This window comes from Thermobia domestica, chromosome 12, assembly GCF_964235325.1.
Source record: "Thermobia domestica chromosome 12, izTheDome1.hap1.1, whole genome shotgun sequence".
NCBI lineage: Eukaryota > Metazoa > Arthropoda > Insecta > Zygentoma > Lepismatidae > Thermobia > Thermobia domestica.
The window spans coordinates 149,312,666-149,335,564 of record NC_137465.1 but is presented as its reverse complement, the minus strand read 5'-3'; the positions used below and the strand labels follow the sequence as shown (position 1 = coordinate 149,335,564).

The 22,899-nt window shown below is 35.7% G+C and overlaps 1 protein-coding gene across 2 annotated transcripts in view; it reads left to right on the top strand.

Moving 5' to 3' along the window:
* Positions 1 to 22,899, top strand: part of LOC145666730 (uncharacterized) — a 334,294-nt gene that overhangs the window by 118,561 nt on the left and 192,834 nt on the right. For both annotated transcript variants that reach the window (XM_081734260.1, XM_081734261.1), the window contains one exon: positions 22,592 to 22,654. In XM_081734260.1, the coding sequence (XP_081590386.1) occupies positions 22,592 to 22,654 (63 nt within the window). The remainder of the gene's footprint in view (positions 1 to 22,591; positions 22,655 to 22,899) is intronic.

Here is a 22,899-nt window from a genome sequence, read left to right as displayed (position 1 = left end):
AATTTATTTCTTTTACTTGTATCACATATCTTACATTTGTGCCAAACTTCAACTTTCTATGTCTACGGAAAATGTCCTATATTTTCGATGAGTGAGTGCCGAAATTGTAGTTTTCTTGAAGATTTCTATTTCGTAAACGGTTAGACGTAAAACATTGAAATTGTACAAGGAACATGACCTGGTAGAGGTTAGTGACGGAGCCAATTTTTGTTGAACTATTTTCATGGGAAGCGAAGTTATGCGTGTTGCAAAAATACCTTAGTTGCTTCATGTAATATACTCGTACACAGTGCGTGCACCAGCCAGAGAACTTGGCTAGCGCATTGTCGAATTCGATCCAAATTCATCGAAAATTGAAAGGGTACAAGTGAAATGAGTTACGTACGTATATGATTTCATTTGGCAGGGTCTTTCACCACCATGAAGCATTCTTCACTGGTATTTTTTATGATCATAAACCCAAAGGATTTGGTATCTATAAATGCACAAAACGACTACAATTGAACATTTACTTCTAACTACATCCAGTAGATGGCTCTTGCTGTTTGTATAGGACAATACGGTTATTCACATCTATTGCAGTGCCGCTCTTCATGTTAGACATTGCAGTATTTTAGAATGAAAAAATGAAAGTGAAATAACAGGGATTTATTTCCTGTTGTATTGTGCTGAGCCAAAAAAGATAAAACTGATGATATGTTGAAGATATAAGACACAATAGACATGTGCATTCATACGAATAAATTTATGTATAGGCTATGTATGAATACACATATCTGTTGCGTCACGCTTCTTAAAGATATATTCGATTTTTCTCCTGATTTTTACTTGCAAGTGATGGTAGGAGAGAAAGAACTAAAATAATCGTGTACAAATTTGAGATTTAAACGGATTTAACGTTTCATGGCACCTACATCTCAACAAAGTCGTGTTTTAATGATTGTCCGTCCATTCACTCGGGCCGATGTAAGCATCGCCTAGAGACAATACTGTTTAACGTGTTTACACCAAATTTTAAACATAAGATTTTAATAAGATTCTCTGTGGAAGGGAATGAAATTGAATTTTCTTCGTTATCCAAAATGTAAAGGTAGTTTACTGAAGAGTGAAAATAAAATATTGCATTTTTTTTTTTTTCGAAACTCCCTTTGACGATTTTGTTTATATTTCGCCTTTGAGGAGTTTCATGAACAATCCTATTAGCTGCAATAGAAGTAATTTGTCTGGAATAAAATCCAAAGGAGGTAAGTTTACTCATGGAGGTGAGCTCACGCTGGACGATTTTCTCAAACGCGGTTCAATCGATTTTGTTTATACTTCATAAATAACAGTTTTATTAATATTCTGATAATATGGCATAACGCATTATCCTTAAAAAAAAAAAAAAAAAAAAAAAAATCAGTAGATGTTGTTGACTGTAGGGTGTGAGTTCATTTCGCACGATTTTATTTATATTTCATAAATAACTGTTTCTGTAACAACCTTGCATAACTCCTTTGCCTTGAAAAAATCCACAAGGCAGGGGCGCCGATCCTGGGGGGCCAGGCGGCCCGGGACCCCCCAAAGCTCATGTGGCCCCCTATCGAATTTATGAATATACAATATTTGATATAATTTGAATGCAATTTGTCTTAAAATCCTCATATATATACCTTCTGCATTTCAATGCCCCCCCTTCCCATTTACAGAGAAATCGGCACCCTTGCCACAAGGGGTAAATTATTCTTGCGTTAATTCTATTGGGACGATTTTCTCAAAAACGATTTTACTCACTGTATTTAGTAAATAAATGTTTCATTAACAACCCCACAATACGGGATAATAAGTTATTCCTTTTGAAAATATCCACTATGGGTAGTGTGCTTTTTTTAGAGGGGAGAGAGAACAAATTTCTAAAATACGACTCACGCAAGTTAGTTGATATTTCGTAATAAAATATTTCATTAACAGCTCTCAAATATGGAGTAAGTCATTTCACATGAAATATCCACAGAGATATTTTACTTTTGAGTATGTGTTTTCTCTGGACTATACTGAGAAAAAACGTATGTGGCATACGGAAAAACGCAAGTTACATGCATAAATCCTGTAGTTTTTGGACTTAACGTACGACTATGTATAACATCCTACAGTAAAAGTAAAACTGAAAACTTAGGTTTTACATGTAGAGTATAAGTGTTCTGAATAAACGTACTTTCTGCACAAAAGAAATAACTGTATATAGACCGTCAGGATTTCACATACCGATGGACGTATTTAACATATAGTGACGTATGTAACCAACATATACTTATGTATCAAACAAAAGAGTGTTAGGTGTCATACATCTAAGCGGGAAAAAGACAGTGCATACTTAGCATATGGATAACGTATGCTCCGTACTGTTATTCATATGTTACATACTTTTTCGCTTAGATGTTACATCATGCCGTTGCAGGATGTCTGACATCCAACAGTCTTCCGTACATTACATACATATAAGTATGTTTCATACGTCAGCTATATGTTACATACTTTGTACTACGTCCATCTATATTTCAGATCCTGACCGCCTATATACAGTTCTTTCGTTAGTACGGAAAGTGCGTTTATTAGAAACACTTGTACGGAAAGTATTTATAAAATATACTTTTCAGTTGTACGTTTCTTGTACGTTGTTCTAAAACTACAGAATTTACACATATAACCTACGTTTTTACGTACGCCACATATGTTTTTTCTCAGTCTATTATATGGCATAACTTACAGTACTGCATAATTTATTAAGTTTGGTGTTGTATGTGTGAAAACAGTTAATTTGGTTTCTTTACGCAATTATGTGTAGTTGGTTTGGAGTTTAATGTACCTTTCAGGATCTGGGCTATATGAGACGTGGACGTACAGCTTAATCTAAACCATCTGTGGAATCTGAACCACATTAAATCCTACCAGGATTCGAGTTCAGATCTTCTGCACCAGAGGAGTGTACGATAAATATGTATAACCACGAGAGAGCTCTATGTTGATCTAAAAGCGTGCTCATACACGTACACAAAATCAGCGGTTCTAAGTTTTCGGCATTACATAAAAATTCTAATATAACGTCGATGTAAATTCTCTTGATACCGTCAATTTTCGTTAATGACTATTTGTAGTAAATTCTAAATTTTTGTAGTTTTCATCAGGTTGAGCAATAGTGAGGCTACAAGACGGCATTTGGGGATCATATCCTTTTAAATGTGTTTACTGAGTATTAAAGTCTTTGAGAATGCAGACCAGTTCTTGCTAATTAGACAATAATTTTGAGAACTTTAATGAATGCTCAGTATACTTTAGGAAAGCAACGCCTTTCGATTATAGGTCTTCTTAGGTATTAGCAGATGCCATTTCATTTTACCGCAGTCATTTTGTGCCTTCTCTGGGCCTTGCACCCTGCCCCCTTTGAACTGGAATGTCTTCATCATTGACAGAGTTAGGAACGCGTTTCATTTAAGCGAATTAAAGTAAATTTTACATTACATATTAATGTTATTACTATTACTGAAAAGAGCGAACAAAATTCGGTAATACATCATTTGGCTCTACTAACGCTGAGTTTCCGACCATCCATTACCCAAGACAAAGCAGTTTGTCCGACATACATTTGCTGTGTCTAACGCCAAGGAGTCGAACAATTGCGCTAATTTCAAGGAGAAAGAGAATATAATGAGCATATGAATGTTCGGCATATTATAGGTGACAAGAAACCGAAAGCTATGATTGTAGCATATAGATACTCTTGCGCAAGTATATGTGACCTAAGTGCTAGTATGCTTCGTTGAATGCGGTTTCTTTTCTGCCAGAAGCGATAGAAGGTAAAATAACCATGGAATGTTCTACGAGCACATTAAAGATTGATATTTTTCCGAGAATGCTTTTATCTTCAGTTTGCTGCAGCCGGTTACGCCGTCTCTTTGGTAATGAATTTTGATATTGATTGGTCTAAGAAATTTTGTATTAACTTGTTGGAAAGTTATAGTTCATAAATATATATAAAAAAATAAATAGATCACATCAGTATAGCGTTTGGGAAGATAAAGGCTGGGAAATTATGTTACGTGTATTCTACTTTGTATTGATCAAAGTGCAGACTCAAATACGTAACTACCAAGGTAAATATACGGTTCATAATTATAGTAAAGTCGTAATATTAAACTGATAAAAGAAAGCAAATCAACAGAAAAAAAGTGTTTAAGAGTTGGATGATGCAAGCTAACAAAATTTTGAGTGCACTAATAGCCAAAAACTGATATGAAGAATCAGTTCAAAGACATCCTTTTTTTAAAAAAAAAAATCTTTTATTTTACATTTACTATAACATATACTATATAGGATAAAATTTGTTAATATCGTGATATAAGTCATACCGTGATGTGATACATTAGCAGCTGCCACGCACGTTACGTTGTTGTAGTTGCTAATATAACATATTCTGGTATTAGCTTATATCACTAACCTTTAGCCTATAGTTTTCGTGTGAAAATCAATTGGTAGTATTTACTATGCAGAAGATAGATAAATGATAATTGAAGAATGAATACTATACGAATAAGGCTGAAAGATCTAGTGATCTGGATATCTGTCAGCGTGGTATCGCATATGATGATAAGATGTAGCAATTCTTGAAGGTTAATGATTAGTTTGAATAAGATAAGTTGTTTGACGGCCATTTTCTGTTATACATCGCCTTACGTAAGTTCTATCTTACACATATAGGACATATGAAAGTGAAAATGAAATATTTCAGTTTAATGTCCCACGATTATACCTTTTACGTCAAGGGAGACGATGATTAAGGCAAGTGAATGATGATAGAAGAATTGGTAGAATGAGAAAGTGGGGGGAAACGAGACTACTTCGAGAAAACCCATGGGCACGATGTTGTCTACCACAAACTTACTTGGCCGGGGAACGAACCAGTGACCTCACACACCAGAACAAGCACTCTACCATTGAACCTCCATGTCCCCCGCGTATAAGACATGGTGGAACGCAGTGTTGGGTAAGTTACGTGTAAAAATGTAACGCGTTACAAGTTACTTTACTTTCTCTTAAAATATAACGCGTAACTTGCCCCAGAAAAGTAACTGTTACCCTACTTCGAAAGTAACGCAAGTAACGCGTTACTTTTAGATCCGAAACTTTGAATATGTATAAAAAAATCCTTATTATTTGAATTATCCCTACTACTATTACTACTACCACCATCACTATTATTGTTATTATTATTATTATTATTATTATTATTATTATTATTATTATTATTATTATTATTATTATTATTATTAATAATAATAATAATAATAATAATAATAATAATAATAATAATAATAATAATAATAATAATAATAATAATAATAATAATCCACATCCTGATATTTCCTCAATCATTGCAAATGTCTAGAACTGTAGATTGATAATAGTAGCGCAATTAATTTGATGTGCTTTGTTAACTTTATAAATGCAATATTACACGTTCTGAAACGCTTGATGTAGATGCAAGAAGAATTTCTTGACAGCTATATGAACATTTTCATATAATGTAACACTGACTAAGGTGTCATCCACATATTACGTAACGCGGTAAAGGGGTGAGGGAGTTTGTCCTTGCGTTACGAAGTGTGACAAAGGGGGAGGAGGGGGTTTACGTCTTCGTTACTGTACGCGTTTTTTTTTTTGCTGTAATATTTATATTTATTCTCAGGTTTATATGCATTCTTTTAAACAAATAATTTTGTTCAGTTCTTTTTTTATAAATAAATAAATAAATAAATATTTCTATTGTTTCGGGAAATTGCGAACATATAGCCTATATAAATTGAATCATGCAGAAGGGATTCAAAGACCCTCTAGTCACCAGCATGATTGGTGACGAACACTTTGTGTATTACAATACAATAAAACTCCGTTTTTAGCTATAGCAGCATTGCATTTACGGCACACGCTTTTCGGAGTCAGTTGTTGGTAATCACAACCATCGCTTGAAAATGTCCTCGCTTTCCCACTTGTATCGCTGTTTGTGAGAATATTATTTAAAAACTTTTGATTTGAATTATTATCCACTCTATTCTTCTAAGTAATTTCACATATGAAACAGAAGAAACTGATTTTCGTGAAATAATATTTTCCGCGATAGAACGATTCACGATTTGCGGAGCAAAATAAGGAAATAATAAACACTTCTGACCAGAGTATATACGCTTGTTTATTGTATATACTCTGGTCAGAAGTGTTTATTATTTCTTTAGTGAGTTCCAGAGTCGTGATGGATAGAGTAGCAAAATAAGATATCACAAACCTAATTCGCCGGGTACTCATCATGCACTGATTTTTTATTTATTTAAATATTTCTTTAGAAGTCTAGTGTATTCGTATTTTGGCACGTATGAAGGATTTGAAGGATTTGAAAGGGTGAAGTCCAAAGTTTAAAGATGTTCGAAAGCTTGTTCACAAACGAGATGTCCCTGCCCTTGCACGTGTGCAGCCACTTCGAATATGTGGTCGACGAGGAAGAGATGTTCTTTGCATCTTCGACACCGGCGAACTTCAAATACATCCTGGATTCTGGAAAAAGAGGTCGATATCAGTTCTTTAGATCATATTTGACCTGCATCTTCCGGGTAGTATTTCCTCCTTGCTAATTATCGATGACCGGAGAGGATAGATGCAATCTCTTTCAGAAAACGATAGTATGCAATTTCGAAGAATTAAGACTGTTAATTAAACAACATTATGGGGTTAAAATATTATTAATGTTCTACCGTTTTCAAATAATACTTTGATTTGTTGGCGAAAAAATTATGCAAATGTATTCAGAATACAAGCAATTTGTAATAAAAGTTCTACCATTAAAAATATTTTTTATTGTAATAACCCCCAAAATAAGCAAAATTGGTGAAAAAAGTGTTACGTAACAAAGGGAAAGGGGTTCAGCCTTGCGTCACGAAGTGTGATAAGGGGAAGGGAGGAGGTAAATATTGGTCAAATATAGGGTTACGTAATATGTGGACGACACCTAAAATGTCATACTGCATTAGAAAAAAACGACTGCTTATTATAGGTATTATTCTGCTAAATTAATTATATAATAATATTATTCTTATACAAAACTAAAAATACAGAATATAGAGAAGCATTACACTACAACTCATAAAATGAGAACAGATAAACTGGAGGTGAATCAAAACTTACCAGTAACTCTAAATTTATACAATGCAAGCACCTAAATACAATAAATAATATGCTAAAATACAGGGTGTCCGAGAAGTCCTTCCCTGATTACAGAAATTGATAACTCAGGCTAGAAATAAGATAGAAATATGAAACTGGTGTTGAATTGTTTACAAACTATAAAAGTTTTTGTCTGTGTTAGGTTTGTTCTGTTTTACCAAGTCTCAATTTTTTTTGTTTTAGGTTTGTAATACGTAAGTAAGAAGCCCAAGAAGCCAACCAACCAGGAGAAGGCACAGTGTGTCCTGTGGTACCATGAGACACGATCACCAACCACGGTGCAGAGACAGTTCCAGACAACATTTGGGAGGACTCCACCTGATGTCAAGAGCATTAAAGCCTGGTATGAGAAGTTCAAGAACACAGGGTCGGTTGCTGACCTGCCGAGGTCTGGTCGACCAAGAACCTCTGCAGACACGGTGGAGGCTGTGCGGCAGTCTTTTCTGAGAAGTCCTAAGAAATCGGTGCGCAGGGCCTCACGTGAATTACAGATGCCAAAAAGCTCTATCCATGACATTTTATACAAACGTTTATTGTTTCGTGCTTACAAAGTGCAACTCGTTCAGGCCTTGTTGCCCGACGACGGTACACGTCGATATGACTTTGCGGTCGAAATGCTATCACGTATTGGGGACGATAATGGTTATCTCAGACGAATTGCCTTTTCCGACGAAGCGACATTCTTTGTCAGTGGAGTAGTGAATCGCCATAATGTACGCATTTGGGGTTCAGAACCCATCAGGGAGGTAAGGGAGTTCACCAGAGGCAGTCCAAAGGTGAAAGTTTGGTGCGCGTTATTGCACGATCGAATTATCGAGCCATTCTTCTTCGCTGAGGATACCATCACATCTGCAGTGTACCTGGATATGTTGCAGCTGTATGCTGTTCCTCAGCTGCTTCAGTATTGCCCCGATGTCGTTTTTCAGCAAGACGGTGCACCACCTCATTGGGGTTTGGACGTCCGTGCCTATCTCGATAGGACATTTCCTGGGCGATGGATTGGTCGTGATGGACCAACAGCTTGACCTCCACGCTCTCCTGACATAACCCCATTAGACTTCTTTTTATGGGGTTATGTCAAGGATGAGGTCTACCGAACACGTGTACCATATCTTGAAACCCTGCAGCAACGAATAACCACAGTCGTTGCATCGATCCCTCCAGTGATGTTGGCTAATGTGTGGATGGAAATTGAATATCGCCTAGATGTGCTACGTGCTACCAAGGGTGCTCATGTGGAAGTGTACTGATGTGACCAAAACTTTTATAGTTTGTAAACAATTCAACACCAGTTTCATATTTCTATCTTATTTCTAGCCTGAGTTATCAATTTCTGTAATCAGGGAAGGACTTCTCGGACACCCTGTATGTTAAATACATTTATTTGTTAATTTCAAGCGTAATTATAAAGCATAAGCACAGTGTCACATAAGTATTAATCTATTTCTATATGGGGTGCACCTGCACTCCTTCTGGGTAGTTAAGGTAACTTGCTAGCCATGGTGCTACGAGAGTTAATCTCTTGAAAAAATAAAATCTTATCTTTTTTCTTACTTTGTTGCAATTGAAGTATATTTTCCCGAAGAAGTTGCAACTTCTAAATTCTCTATAAGTATAAACAGAATAGCACTATCCAAGAATGAAGTACTGAAGAAAGCATTAATATAATATTAAGAGCACGCGTAAACAAGTTATTAATATTTGGACAATAGCTTGATCCCAAATGTCTGTGTGTGTACTGTTTCGGTCTCCCACCGGGGCACTTCAGTCACTTTACTTTTAAATTCTGTCTACCGTCATCCTCAAGTTTTAAGAACAAGTACTTTTACAAATATTCGAACGGTGAAATATTTTCGTTCTCCATCTCTATAAAAACAACACCAACTAAAGTAATATCAACCACCAAAATAATACTTAACACCAACTAAAAACAACTGAAGCTCTTCTTCCAAAAACAGCAAGTAAAGCTAAAATTTTATCTGTTTCTTTTTGTGTCAGTGACTGACTGTCAGCCACTGACATAGTTCGTGCTCCATTGCTCCATTCTAAAAAAATTTACTTACAGGAAAGAAACATTTGTTTCTGAAATATACATATATTGTAGTTACTCATCAGAAATGTAAAGCAAATTAGGTAAGTTACTTAAAAATTTGTAATGCGTAACCGTTATAGTTACTTTGGAAAAAATATAACACGTTACTAGGAAACGTTACTTAAAAAGTAACGCGTTACTTCCGTTACTTACTTCCCAATACTGGTCGCCAGCCGGACTCCGGCAACGTTGATATACTAGCTAACTAGATCGACATAGAGCGTGAAATAGAATACAATACCCAGTATTTGTACGACCGACTATTTGTCCAAATAGCTGGTTATGTGGCCGTTCGGGATGATTACACGTGTTACTAAGGTAAGGGTGCCAATTTCCCCGATTAATTGGATGCAAATTTACCGTTCTTTCCCCCAAATTTATCATTCCCTAGTTTGATTGTACCATTTTCAATTAAAAATTTGGTTCCCCATTAATAATCTCATGGGTGCAACCTGCACCCTAAAACTCACCGGCACGCACCTCTGTATTAGGTTGAGTACTGTATATTTTCGAACACCCTACATGACATGTTTCTGATGCTCAATGGAAGCCATGTTAGGATCACTTGTGACGTACAATCACTTCTTGTGTACATAGGCCCACTGATCTAGATACGGGAATTCGTGCTGAGTATTCTGAGATGCATTTCCACGTGTGTATAAAACAGAGTTGCTAGATTTATCATGAAAAAAGGAAGAATTTACGACTTTTAGGAGATTGGAAGGAGGAAGATATATGTGATATTCAGAACTTACACACAACAAACACAAGCAATTTATATTCTTTCGTGTAATGACATGGAATAACATTATTTGGAAACGGTTAGTTTCACTAAAAATAATTACAACAGATAAAATACAAAAAATATATTGCAATTCCCGTTCGGAACTCATGTGCTTTGCATCCCACGTTTTGCTGCAGGTCCTCGTCCCATATAGCTTTGGTGCTAAAAAGGGACAGTAAACTCAAAGTCAACCACCAAGTAAGTATATTACACGCCTTTTAATTGTATTTTAATGAAGACTTTGAAACTTTTATAAGTCCTACATCCTTTTCTATACGTTGAAGATTTCTCGCAGGAGATAACGAAATTCAGAATGATTTGGGGTTCTGCTTTCATTAATTCGCAGTAGCTTCTGTTCTTGAAATCAATATTCCACGATTCGATCAAAACTCTGATAATAATCCTGTCTGTATAAACCATGGGATCTACGCAACAGAGGTGAGTGCTGTATCACTAAGCCACCACGGCCATCTCAGACCTTCCTGTTCCACTAATTCGTCCATTGTCATTATCTTGCGTCCAAAGGCAAGAAATCATGTATGCTGAAAAACTTGTTTTGAGAATATCACAATCTGTTCAGCTAAAAGTCGCAAACTTACGAATACGATAAGCAGTATACTTAGGATAACGTCATCAATATTGTAAATATGGGATTCAATTTTTGCCTTTTAATGCTCATGGCCATCATGTGCATTGACGACGCCAGTCAGTGGGTGGGCAGATGATTTTTTTTGGTGGGGAAGGAGGACACCTATCTTTCGTATTCCGAAAATAAGTTTTATACTACTTGACCCACCTTTCAATACAATATGTCTGAGAGCAGAGAATTCCACCGGTGGGGTGCTCACCTCCTCTAGTGTCGTCACTGGTCATGTCATTTGCCTGTTCTTAATAACCCTCTTTTGGTCAAATCTGTACATAACAGGATCTATGCGGTCTTTTGCCCTGGACAGCAGATTTATCATCCATCCCCTTTATAGTATGCTGCACGAAATAATCGTGAGACGTGTTTAGCTTAAAGAACCTTTATTTATTTGTTTTGGTTCTTTACTATACAAAGAGAAGACGAACTAAACTTTTCGCATGTTTCATTAAGCAGAAATACTCATGTATCTGTGTTTGAATTTTAACTGGAAAACTTTTAGCGAAAAAAAAAAAAAAAAAAAAAACAATTATGTCAAAGTTTACGTTTCTTCTGTAACAGAATGCTTAGTCTTTTGAGAGATTTAGAAAATGAAATTTCTCTGTGGCACATAACCAAATTACACAGTTAACGGACAGGCATGGTAAATACGTAAGTATGTAAGCATTTGCAAGTGTAATTTCTGATGCAGCTGATTAGATTACTCTCTTGCGCTGGACTGCAGAGATACAGTACAACGGCACGGCGAGGCCTGCCAGAAGCTTTTCCCAAGGGCGGACATATACACACACAAATGCAGACCACCACGATGATATCGATTTTCGCCAACTTTTAGGAGAAGGGAATGAAGTTCACGTTGTGCAAGGTCACCTCTCTGTCACAAATATCAAACAGGGTGTTGCACAACTCCAAATCAGTTGTCGAAATGGATTAACCTATGAAAATCGTTTTAGGGTTTTACAATAGCTATCAAAGTAAATCAGCATCTGGAGTTTTCGCTAACCGTGTAAACCATCCACTGAGTTTGTACTCTTGATTTTGCATTTAAAGCTACCATCTATGGTTACAAGTAAAAGTGGCTAAACAGTCCTTATTTTCTGATGATGCGCAACGGTCACGGCGCCTCTTTCTGAAGTATTAAAAAAAAATACTTTCTCTAGTCATTTCTTTAGTCTTTACAATATGATTTTTTAAAATTTTATTTTAATTTGGTTTGAAGGCAGGAACAAGACTACAAGAGTATGTTACCTATATGCATTTAAAAGCCAGTACTATAAATAGATGGCATCAGGGGCACCGATTCGAGGGGAGCTCCGGTGTTCAAGCAACCCACATAATTTATGTGAGGCTGTTCAGTACCTATGCAAGAAAAGGAGAAGATAAATAAGAAAATAGAAAAGAAAAGAAACAAACAAACAAAAAAAGAATTACTTATATACGTATTAGGAACCGATTTTTTAATTAAGTGAGAGGGGAAATATGAAGCTATGAATGAACAATGTTAATTTGTTTAGAAGTAATAACTGAAGCTTTTCACGTGCGTTTGTTTTATCTTGGCACACTTCCCGCCAGTGCACTTGGTTGGCCTTTAAATTGTTTTTTGCTAGCATTCACGTGAACGTTTTAATCCAATAGACGACTTGTTGGTTTTGTCATGTAGGTGATGTTAGTTGTCAGCAGCGTTGCCAGAGTGTACGATAATTATCAAAACATACGATAATTTTGAGCTTTGGTTGATAGAAAATAATAATTATAGAACGTACGATAATTTTAGGGTTGAATAGAATATACATTTTCCACTGGTATTTTCTTTGTGCATAAGGAAGAACAGCTGTTGCTGCGGAGATGGACAGGAACAAAAATGTCGACTGTAAAACGAAAGAGCAAACAAAATGACATTTTCCTTTTTGAATCCCTAACCGCTTCAGCGGACAAATCTCATGTCAGCAAGATGACCATAAAACCACAGTGAAACTCGGTTCTCGTTTTGGTGAGCGAGAAGAACAAGCGAACTCATGATCCTAACTGCTTTTTCACTTTTCCCTCCTATTATACAGCTTTATAAGTCATGTGTGGAACACACACACATATATATATATATATATATATATATATATATATATATATATATATATATATACTTTGTGTGTGCATGAAAAATACGATAATTTCTTCTGATAGTCGATAATTTTTAGTTATTGTGACGATAAATTTGTTTCTGTAATCTGGCAACGCTGGTTGTCAGCCAGCCCATCAAATGAAGTCAGGCTATTTGGCGGGTATTTGAAGTACCCAGTTGCCACACGCGAACAAATGTGTTACAGTGATTTGTGAGTGGTGTCGCGTTTTGCTGTGTTTCCTAGTGTATTAAAACTGTCAACTTAACCGTGGCGTGGCAACAATGCGTTGCAGACAGATCCATCCTTTAGGCGGGAAGAAAAAACAAACGTACTCTCTAACAGTCCAAAACGCTAGATCCTGCGCCACATAAACTTGACTAGCTTCGTCATTTTTTTTTTTTTAAAGGTAGAGGAAAGACTTTAGTATCGATAAAAAGCTCAGTCATTTTTTTAAAGGTAGAGGAAAGACTTTAGTATCGATAAAAAGCTCAGTCATTTTTTTAAAGGTAGAGGAAAGACTTTAGTATCGATAAAAAGCTCAGTCATTTTTTTAAAGGTAGAGGAAAGACTTTAGTATCGATAAAAAGCTCAGTCATTTTTTTAAAGGTAGAGGAAAGACTTTAGTATCGATAAAAAGCTCAGTCATTTTTTTAAAGGTAGAGGAAAGACTTTAGTATCGATAAAAAGCTCAGTCATTTTTTTAAAGGTAGAGGAAAAACTTTAGTATCGATAAAAAGCTCAGTCATTTTTTAAAGGTAGAGGAAAGACTTTAGTATCGATAAAAAGCTCAGTCATTTTTTTTAAAGGTAGAGGAAAGACTTTAGTATCGATAAAAAGCTCAGTCATTTTTTTTAAAGGTAGAGGAAAGACTTTAGTATCGATAAAAAGCTCAGTCATTTTTTTTAAAGGTAGAGGAAAGACTTTAGTATCGATAAAAAGCTCAGTCATTTTTTTTAAAGGTAGAGGAAAGACTTTAGTATCGATAAAAAGCTCAGTCATTTTTTTTAAAGGTAGAGGAAAGACTTTAGTATCGATAAAAAGCTCAGTCATTTTTTTAAAGGTAGAGGAAAGACTTTAGTATCGATAAAAAGCTCAGTCATTTTTTTAAAGGTAGAGGAAAGACTTTAGTATCGATAAAAAGCTCAGATTTTGCTCCTTTAATTATTTTGTGATGTTTTTATTTTGATATCTATGAAAGCTTGTCAAGAAATGAAAAGAGAGAAGCAAGGAAAACTATTTCTTGGCAAAAGTAGCCATCATTTTTAAATACAGCGGCAATAGCCTATGTGAACACCATACCCACTTTTGTTACTTCTACTATCAATTATTTTAATTTGGTACAAAAACAAAGTTTCTAACTAATATATAGGAACATATATTCCAGTCTAAAGTATAATTCGGTGCCTTCGTCCAGGCACCATCTTGAATATGAAATTTCTCAATAAGAGCCCGTGTTACCAAATGGTTCCCTTCGATTTTTTTTTTTTTTTTTTATGGTTTGATCAGTATATAACAAGTACTAAAGAGATATGCTGTCATCTCCTCCATTTTCTACAGCTCTTATGGACAAAAAGCTGCATTAAATAGGGAAATATGAAGATGAGAAGACATGCAAACCCTGAATTCTCAAACTATCACATAAAACTCATTTAAATGGTAGCCATTTCGGTAACAGTGACTCACAGTTCTTTTTCTTACAAAAGTTTAGTTTTTCTTGATATCTTCAATGATAAATCAAATGACATACTTTTCCATTTAAAATTTTTGGATGACGCCCCCAGTGCTACAAGATATGGGACCTATGGGAAAAACAGTACTCTCCATTACATTGCAGCAATATTACTTACCGTTCCAAACACTTAAAACTTCCCGCCCAAGTGTATTACTTACGTATTCAGTGCTGTTAAGGCTTACCTTAAAAGCCTGCCTTGGACCCATCTTGAATTCAGAGCATACCTAAAAAAGAATCTCTTGAGTGCATGACTGGGAAACCCTTTGTACACATATTGCATATTGCTAAAATATTCATTTTTGAATTGCATATGCGTGACTTCCTTTACGCTGATATGGACCGCCACGACGGTTTCTCTTACTCGAAGTAGAGTGAGTTCTAATCTATGAGTCACACATCAAAATAATAAATAGACCTAAATAATTAAATAAATAAAACAAGAAAATGATAGCAGAAGAAATTTATTGTGATTGAAACAAATACATACCTTGGCTATGTTTCGACGTAGTCGCCATAAATCTCCGGGCATTTCTGGTAGCGTGAAATAAGCTTCCATATACTCTCTGTGTAGAAATATGCCGCCTGAGAATGCAAACAATCCAGAACTCACGTCTTGAGCACTTCAGTGTCGTGCAAGCTACTTTTTCAGGTGAAGAAAAAGCTGGGGGCAAGGTAGAGGCTGTAAAGGGATTTAGGCCTACCGCTCACTGGCAACATTTTGTCGGGCAACTATCTTGTCGCTCTGGCTAAATGCATTGAGTCTTATGGGAGTCCGCTCACTGAGGCGACAGCGACAGAAAAGTTGCCGAGGTGTCGCCAAGCAGGGCGACAGCAGGGCAACATCTCGGCGACGGAACAGTTGCGCAACATTTAAAAATGCATTGAGTCTTATGGGAGTCCGCTCACTGAGGCGACGGCGACAGAAAAGTTGCCGAGGTACCGCCAAGTAAAAAGATAAAAAATAAATGTTTTCTACAAGTTTTTTTCGCGTAACAGTTCGTTCCGTGTGTAGCGCGTGAAAAGAAGTGTTCGCAATACAAACTAACACATTCTTTGATTAGTGATAAAGACTATGAAAAATTAATTGAGGAAATAGAGAAACCCCCAGCGTTAAAGAAGAAATATATATAAAGAAGAAATATATATAAAGAAGAAATATATATAAAGAAGAAATATATATATAAAGAAGAAATTATTGAAGGAAGTGTGTTTTACTGTTGTAAGAAACTAGAATGAGCTTTCCATCCAAGAAAAAACAACACAGATAGGTACACTCATGTCCAAAATTATTGTCTATAAATATGTTTTTTGTAGGAATATAATTTGATAACGAATTCGCCCGGTATTTCTTATAATGTTAGTATGTGTATAATCAGCAAAGACATGTATGTGGAAAATTTCATGTCAAAAGAGTAAGAACAATAAAACGAAAATAAATCTTTATTGTCCATTTAGCAACATTTTGTTTTACTCATTCTAATTTTCGTATTTATAATTCTTTCCGATGAAATTTACCAAAAAATATACATTTCCCGATTATACACATAGTATCAGTATTAAAAGTACCCTCCAAAATCATTATCAAATTATATTCTTACAAGAAGACAGTTATAGATATGCGACAATCATTTTGGACATGAGCATACATTAATCGATAATGACATATCGCTGTCATACTACACACTACTACTTTCATTAATTTCCCACAACTAGAAAAATAGAGATAAAATTATCATTACCAATTTTCTTTCCATTTCAAATATAAAAAAGAAAAAATGGTACAGTATAAAAGTAGCCGATTTTAAAACGTGAAGAATACACAGGAAGAACGAAGAAAGCCAATTTTTATCTTATGGCTATACGTAGAACATCTGAGAGTACAGTTATGGTACAGTGTTGTCGGATTGCCGCTTTTGTTAGTTTCGTTCTGTTAGTTATTTCCAGTCGTTTTATAGTTTCGTTATTCTTGTTATCTTTTGATTCGAATAATTGTTCCTGTTCGCATTAGCTTACATAATGCTGTTATTTTTGTCACTCATTGACGTTCAGGGACGTCATTTAGGGGGGGGGGCAGGAGGTGCAATTGCTCCCTAAGAGTTTGAGAAATACATATACTTTAATCAATTGTCTACTAATATATTAGTATAAAACGTGAAAGTCTTATGTCGGTGGTGCTCTTGCCCCCCTCAAGTGAAGTCTGAAATAACGCCCCTGTTGACGCTACCTTCAAAAGTTTATTTAAATTTATTTATTTAGCCATTGAAATGAGCGGTAGTTTTTTTTTTTTTTTTTTTTTTTTAATGTCCGAAACCAATGATTATGTGAACTGTTCCGGTTGCCGATTATGTAAATTGTGATATCAAATGCTCGGCAACTTTTCTGTTGCCGTCGCCAGTGAGCGAGGGTATGGCAACAAAACTGTTTTGTCTCCTTGAAGTTGCTGACTGCAGGCGACAGCGACGAGATAGTTGCGCAACTGTTTTGTCGCCAGTGAGCGGTAGGCCTTAATAGTTCCTATCAACATCTTTGAATTGTCTCGACAGTACACGAGCAGCTGTGTGTGGGCGGGGGTTGTCATGGATTAGAACAATTCCACGTCGCAGATTATTTAGTGTTTGGCAATACACATCTGCTACAATTGCTTGCTCTGTTTCTAAGATTTCCACAAAAATCACGCCCTTTCAGTAGCAAAACACATCATTTTGTGAGCTAATCGTGTTTGTTTGAATTTCTTCGCTTTACAAAAACCATGTGCCACAATTGCATTTACTTCTACTTCGACTCCTCAGTGGCATACGATGTCCATTTTCCATCCCCCGTCGTTATGTGAGAAAAGAGGTTATTCCCATCCTCCTCCCAGAAGAATAAAAAAATAACATGCAGCTGTCATTCTGTGCTCTTTGTAAGCATCTGTCAGCATTTTTGGCATCCACCTCGCACATACTTTGTGATAATCCAGCTTGTCAGTGACAATTCGATGCATTGTTTTTCGCAGACACTTCTGGAAACTTTTTAACGAGTTCAGTTATTGTCGATTGGATTTCACTTTCTCGTTCACATGTTCCCAGATCGTCCGTCTGAACACTTGGCCTTCTGCTACACTCATTGTCATGAAGATTTGAAGGTCTTTCCGAAACTCTCTGCACCATTGCCTGACTTTCCCTTCACTCATTAGTGTAGGTGCAATTCCCGATGTATGTTGTTACATTCTGTCTTTCGGCATTCAAATCTTACGTCATATTTGGTGAGATTTTGTATGACAGCTGTCATTTCACCTTATTGCTACTCGCGCGTACGCAACTCCACTCCTACCCTACGATTCTATCTCTGTTGCAAGCAGTGGCGGATCCAGGGGGCGATCGGGGCGGCCGCCCCCCAGAAGAAAAATTTTCTTATTTTATATATAGGCCTATAAATAAAACCCATCACAGAGTTTGAAGCTCTTAAAAGTAGCTCTGAGTAGCAGTATTACAACCCACCGCTCCCCCGAGAAGTCCGTCCTGGATCCGCCCCTGGTTGAAAGCTCAGAATACTAGGGTACCCTCGTGCGCATGCTCAACTTCATCAGTGTTACCAACCTCGCGTAGAAAATTATCGGCTTTTTTATGCACTTCATAGTTTTTTCCCACGCTTTTGAGTCTCTCTAGCTCTGAAACAATGCACTTTTCTCCACAAATTCTTATTTTGATGTGAAGAATCATCTCTTACAGTTTCTCGATATAGTTCATATATATATGGTTATTGTGTTTCTGTATTTTGATCTCTTGATATCAATAGATATGGGAATTATTAATTTTCTCTTATCTTAAATAAGGATGACAACACGTATATTGCATATAGGAACAAAAATATGAGTTGTAAACGCTTGTATACTATATATACAATATCGCATTCATCTTGGAGAGGAATGAAACAATATCTTAGCGCTTGAATGAACAGGTTTATTGTATACCTACTAATTTATTTAACATAATTGTAAACCAATATAATCCGAATTTATCATAAAGCTTTTGAATGAATATATTTCGTGTGAAAACGATTTAGTTCTTTCGTGCAACTACTGTATTTAAGCTATGAGTTTTTTCTTGTTTTGTTTGTTTCTTTATCATGATGATTATGCATGTTTAACCCCCAGTCAACATCTCGCAGCGTGAGCAAAGGACTCGTAATGACACGTTTACCCAAGAATTTTTCTTGATATAGCAAAATAGTTTTCACATCTCACAACTCCAAGAACGACTAGTAGCCTTTTTTTAAATAGTTCTATCATGACTACGTTGAAAATATACGTCAATATTTTACGTATGAAGGGTTTTATCACACGTATAGTGCTTTCAGAGCCTTGTTCTTGATAAATGTGTTTATTTAATTTCCTTTCTGAAAACTTACCAACATTGTATCTGTTTGACACCAATATAATATTAAACTCAAATATATGTATTGCAAGCATTTTATGTATTCGTTTTCTGAAGAAAAAGCAATACTATAATTTCTTTTTCAATACAATACAATTTATAGCTTATTTCCCCACAAATATCGTTTTTATTATTTCCGAAACGACAGATGATATCAGTGTTGCCAACAAGTTGTTACAAAAAGTCGCTAAATAGGAGATGAAATGACTCCAATTTGGGGTGAAAAGTCGCTAAAAATATTTTTCGTGGAATTTTGCCTCTTTCATATATATATATATATATATATATATATATATATATATATATATATATATATATATATATATATATATATATAAGATACGTGATCAATTCAAGCTAGTACTATCTTCAAGAATGTGCATGAAAGACTCATATATAACTAACAATAATTTCACTTTTAAATATTTTTAACTTTATGACCAATTGAAGATTTTGGGGCAAAAACAAGTTAAGTCCAAAAAGTGAAAGTGTAGAGGAGATAGCTTCACAAGCGTTTCTCTTCATCCGATTTTCTTCAAACTTGGCACGTATATACTAGACCGAAAATAAATCGACACGTATTTTTTTTTTTTTTTTGTTTCTTTCGGAAAATAGGTTAAGGGGGCAAAGAATCCCTATTTAAAAAAAGGGTTCCCTTGATTAAAAGGGCCACTTATATGTTATATGTTGTACATATTGTGATTCTGAGAAAAAGTCTGAAAAATTACAACCATCCATCACTGATCTTTTTGTCACTTTAGTAACAGTTTTAAAACGAACAGGAGGTAACGTTTTTCTGTACTTCGGTGAAATTGCTTGAAACTGTGATATGTTGTAAATGATGTGATCCTGAGAAAAAATCTCAATGTACACAACCACCAATCAGTGACCATTTGGCAACTACGGGGCCACATTTTTTAAAACAGCAGAAGGTAAGGATACTCCGATTTTTGGTAAAATTGTATGAAACTCTGAAAAGTCCTATGCCTATCCCACAACCGGAGAAAGGGATGGAAAGAGTAGCGGCCAACATAATTTAAGCACAGACAGCATTCAGAAGTTCATCTTGCAAGACAAAGAACAACCTTGGAAAGCGGTAGACAATTTTTCTCAGGGTCACGACATCCACAACATATCACAATTTCATTCATTCACACCGAAATCAAAAATATTGTTATACCAGGCTGTTTTAAAAAACCTGGACCTGTAGTGACAAAACAAATTCAATGGTTGTGTCTATTAAGACTTTTTCTCATGATGATATCTTCAACATATCTTAGTTTTACTAAATCTTACCGAAATCCAGATCTTTTTAAGAAAGAAGCCTTGTAGGACCAAACGATTCGTGATTTTTGGTTGTGTCCATTGAGTCTTTTTCTCAGGATGACAATATCAACAACATATCACGGTTTCGGTCATTTTCACCGAAATCCAAATTTTCACTATCTTCGGCTCGGCTGCTTTCAAAAAGGTGGCCTCGTAGTGGCCAAACGGTCAGTGATTAGTGGTTGTGCTCCTTAAGAACTTTTCTCAGGATCACAATATCTAAAACATAGTTTCAGTCATTTTCACCGAAATCCGGAACATCATTATCTTCGGTTACTTTCCTAAAAGTGGCCTTGTAGTGGCCAAATGATCAGTGAGTGGTAGTTGTGCTCATTAAGACATTTCCTCAGGTCACAACATATACAACATATCACGGTTTCAGGCAATTCCACCGAAATCCAGAATACCGTTACCTTCTGTTTCCAAAAGAGCGACTCTGTAGTGGCCAAACAGTGATTTGTGTAGTGATTTGTGATTGTATACCTATTGACACTTTTTCTCAGGATCACAACATCTGCAACATATCACAGTTTCAGTCATTTTCATTGAAATCTAGAATATCACTATCTTCGGTTGCTTTCAAAAAAGTGGCCCTGTAGTGGCCAAATGATCAGAGATGGGTGGTTATTCCTATTCAGAGTTTTTCTTAGGATCACAATATCTACAACATATAATGGTTGTACCGAGATCCAAAACGTTATCTTCGGCTGTTTTCAAAAAAAGTTTCCCAGTGGTGGCCATACGGTCAGTGATTTGTTGTTGTGTCCATTGAGACTTTTCTTAAGCACAATATCTACAACATAACACGGTTTGAAGCAATTCCACTGAAATCCAATTTCTATAAGGATTGTGCGGAGTCCTTTTGTCATTTCGAAGGGGGCTATTGCCCTTGCAACCCGTTTCTCGCAAAAACCACAAAACCCGTATTTCCTACTTTGAAGTCATCTTTGCATCGGCAGTTTCGTTTCTTTTAATCAATTGGGGCCTTTGTTCCCTTAACCTATTTTCCGAAAGAAACAAAAAAAAAAAAAAAAAAAACGTGTTGATTTATTTTTGGTCTAGTATATATGTGCCGAGTTTGAAGAAAATCGGATGAAGAGAAATCCTTGTGAAGCTATCTCCTCTACACTTTCACTTTTTGGACTTAACGGTTTTTTGCCTCAAAGTCTTCAATTTTGCTTCAACGAAATCAAAAATGAGTTTAGGAAAACGAACAAATTAAAGGTCTAGGAAAAAATCTTACTTCACTTCTACTAACGCTTCTACAGATAATCTGTTTGGTATCGGTAATGTCGTATTTGTGCCTCTAAACAGAAGCTCTGTAAACTAAAGGACATTAAAAGCTGGAGTTGGTCCCCGTTAGAAGGTAAGAGATAACAACAATCAAAGCGAGAATATAGATATAAATGTTATGTTCTTTCCCAGCTCGTCGACACCTGCACTGATTCAAATGAGTAAAACGAAAATAAATATATATCTGAACTGATTCGAGCTAATAGTACTTATTTTAGGACAAGTTGTTTGCAGCACAAAAGTCGCTAGATTTGTAAGTAAGTCGCCAAATCGTTATTCCAAAATCACCAAAAAATGTCGCTGATCGGAGAAATGAATTTTTGTTGCTATCCTGGATGGCGAATCCCTTAGATTTAGCGACTTTTCCCCAAATTGGCAACACTGGATGATATTTAACTTGAAGTTTAGTATGATGTCACATATTAATCAGGCTTTTTTTAAAGTTCTTTTTCAAATCTGAAGTTTTAATGCAGAGGTGAATTAAATGGAGGTACGGTGTCTCGGAGGTAGAGCACTTACCTCTGATGCATGGGACCCGTGGGTCGATCCGCGACCAAGGAAGTTTGTGGTAGACAACATCATGTCTGAGAGTTTTCTCTGAGTACTCTCGTTTCCTCCCACAATCTCATTCCACCAATTCTTTCATCATCATTCACTTGTCCCAATCATCCGTCTCCTTTAGCCTAAAGGTTATAATCGTGGGACGTTAAACTGAAAGATTTCAATTCATTTTCATTTTGTGAATTATATGGAAACTTCAAAAATTTCTGTAGGATAACAATTAAAACACTCCTTAAAAAAGTGCTATTTTATATCACATTTTAATATTTTTTTGTGTTTAATTACAAACTATTCCTTTTTTTTTAAAATTCTAAGATCAATATGAGAAACTTGTATTAGTAGTTGTTTTTAAATTGTGTGTATTTATTTTCTTTCAGATTGATTGCTCGATTTGTGGAGGATTTACAACATTCACCAGAAAGTTACCTTCTTCAAAATAAGTGAGTAGACTTCGTTTTTATTATTATTGTGAACTATTTGTTTCTCCCAAACTGTTCAGCATGCTGTACATTATAGGTTAAAATCATTTTTAATTAAAAGCTGTAATTGGTTACGTGGATTTTTAAAAAAATAGTTTAGTGTGCCCATTAACCACTCCGAACTCCATGAAACATTTACACATCTATTCAAGGATTTTGTTCTACACTACTTTGTGTTGAAGTAAATCATTTGATGGACAACATAT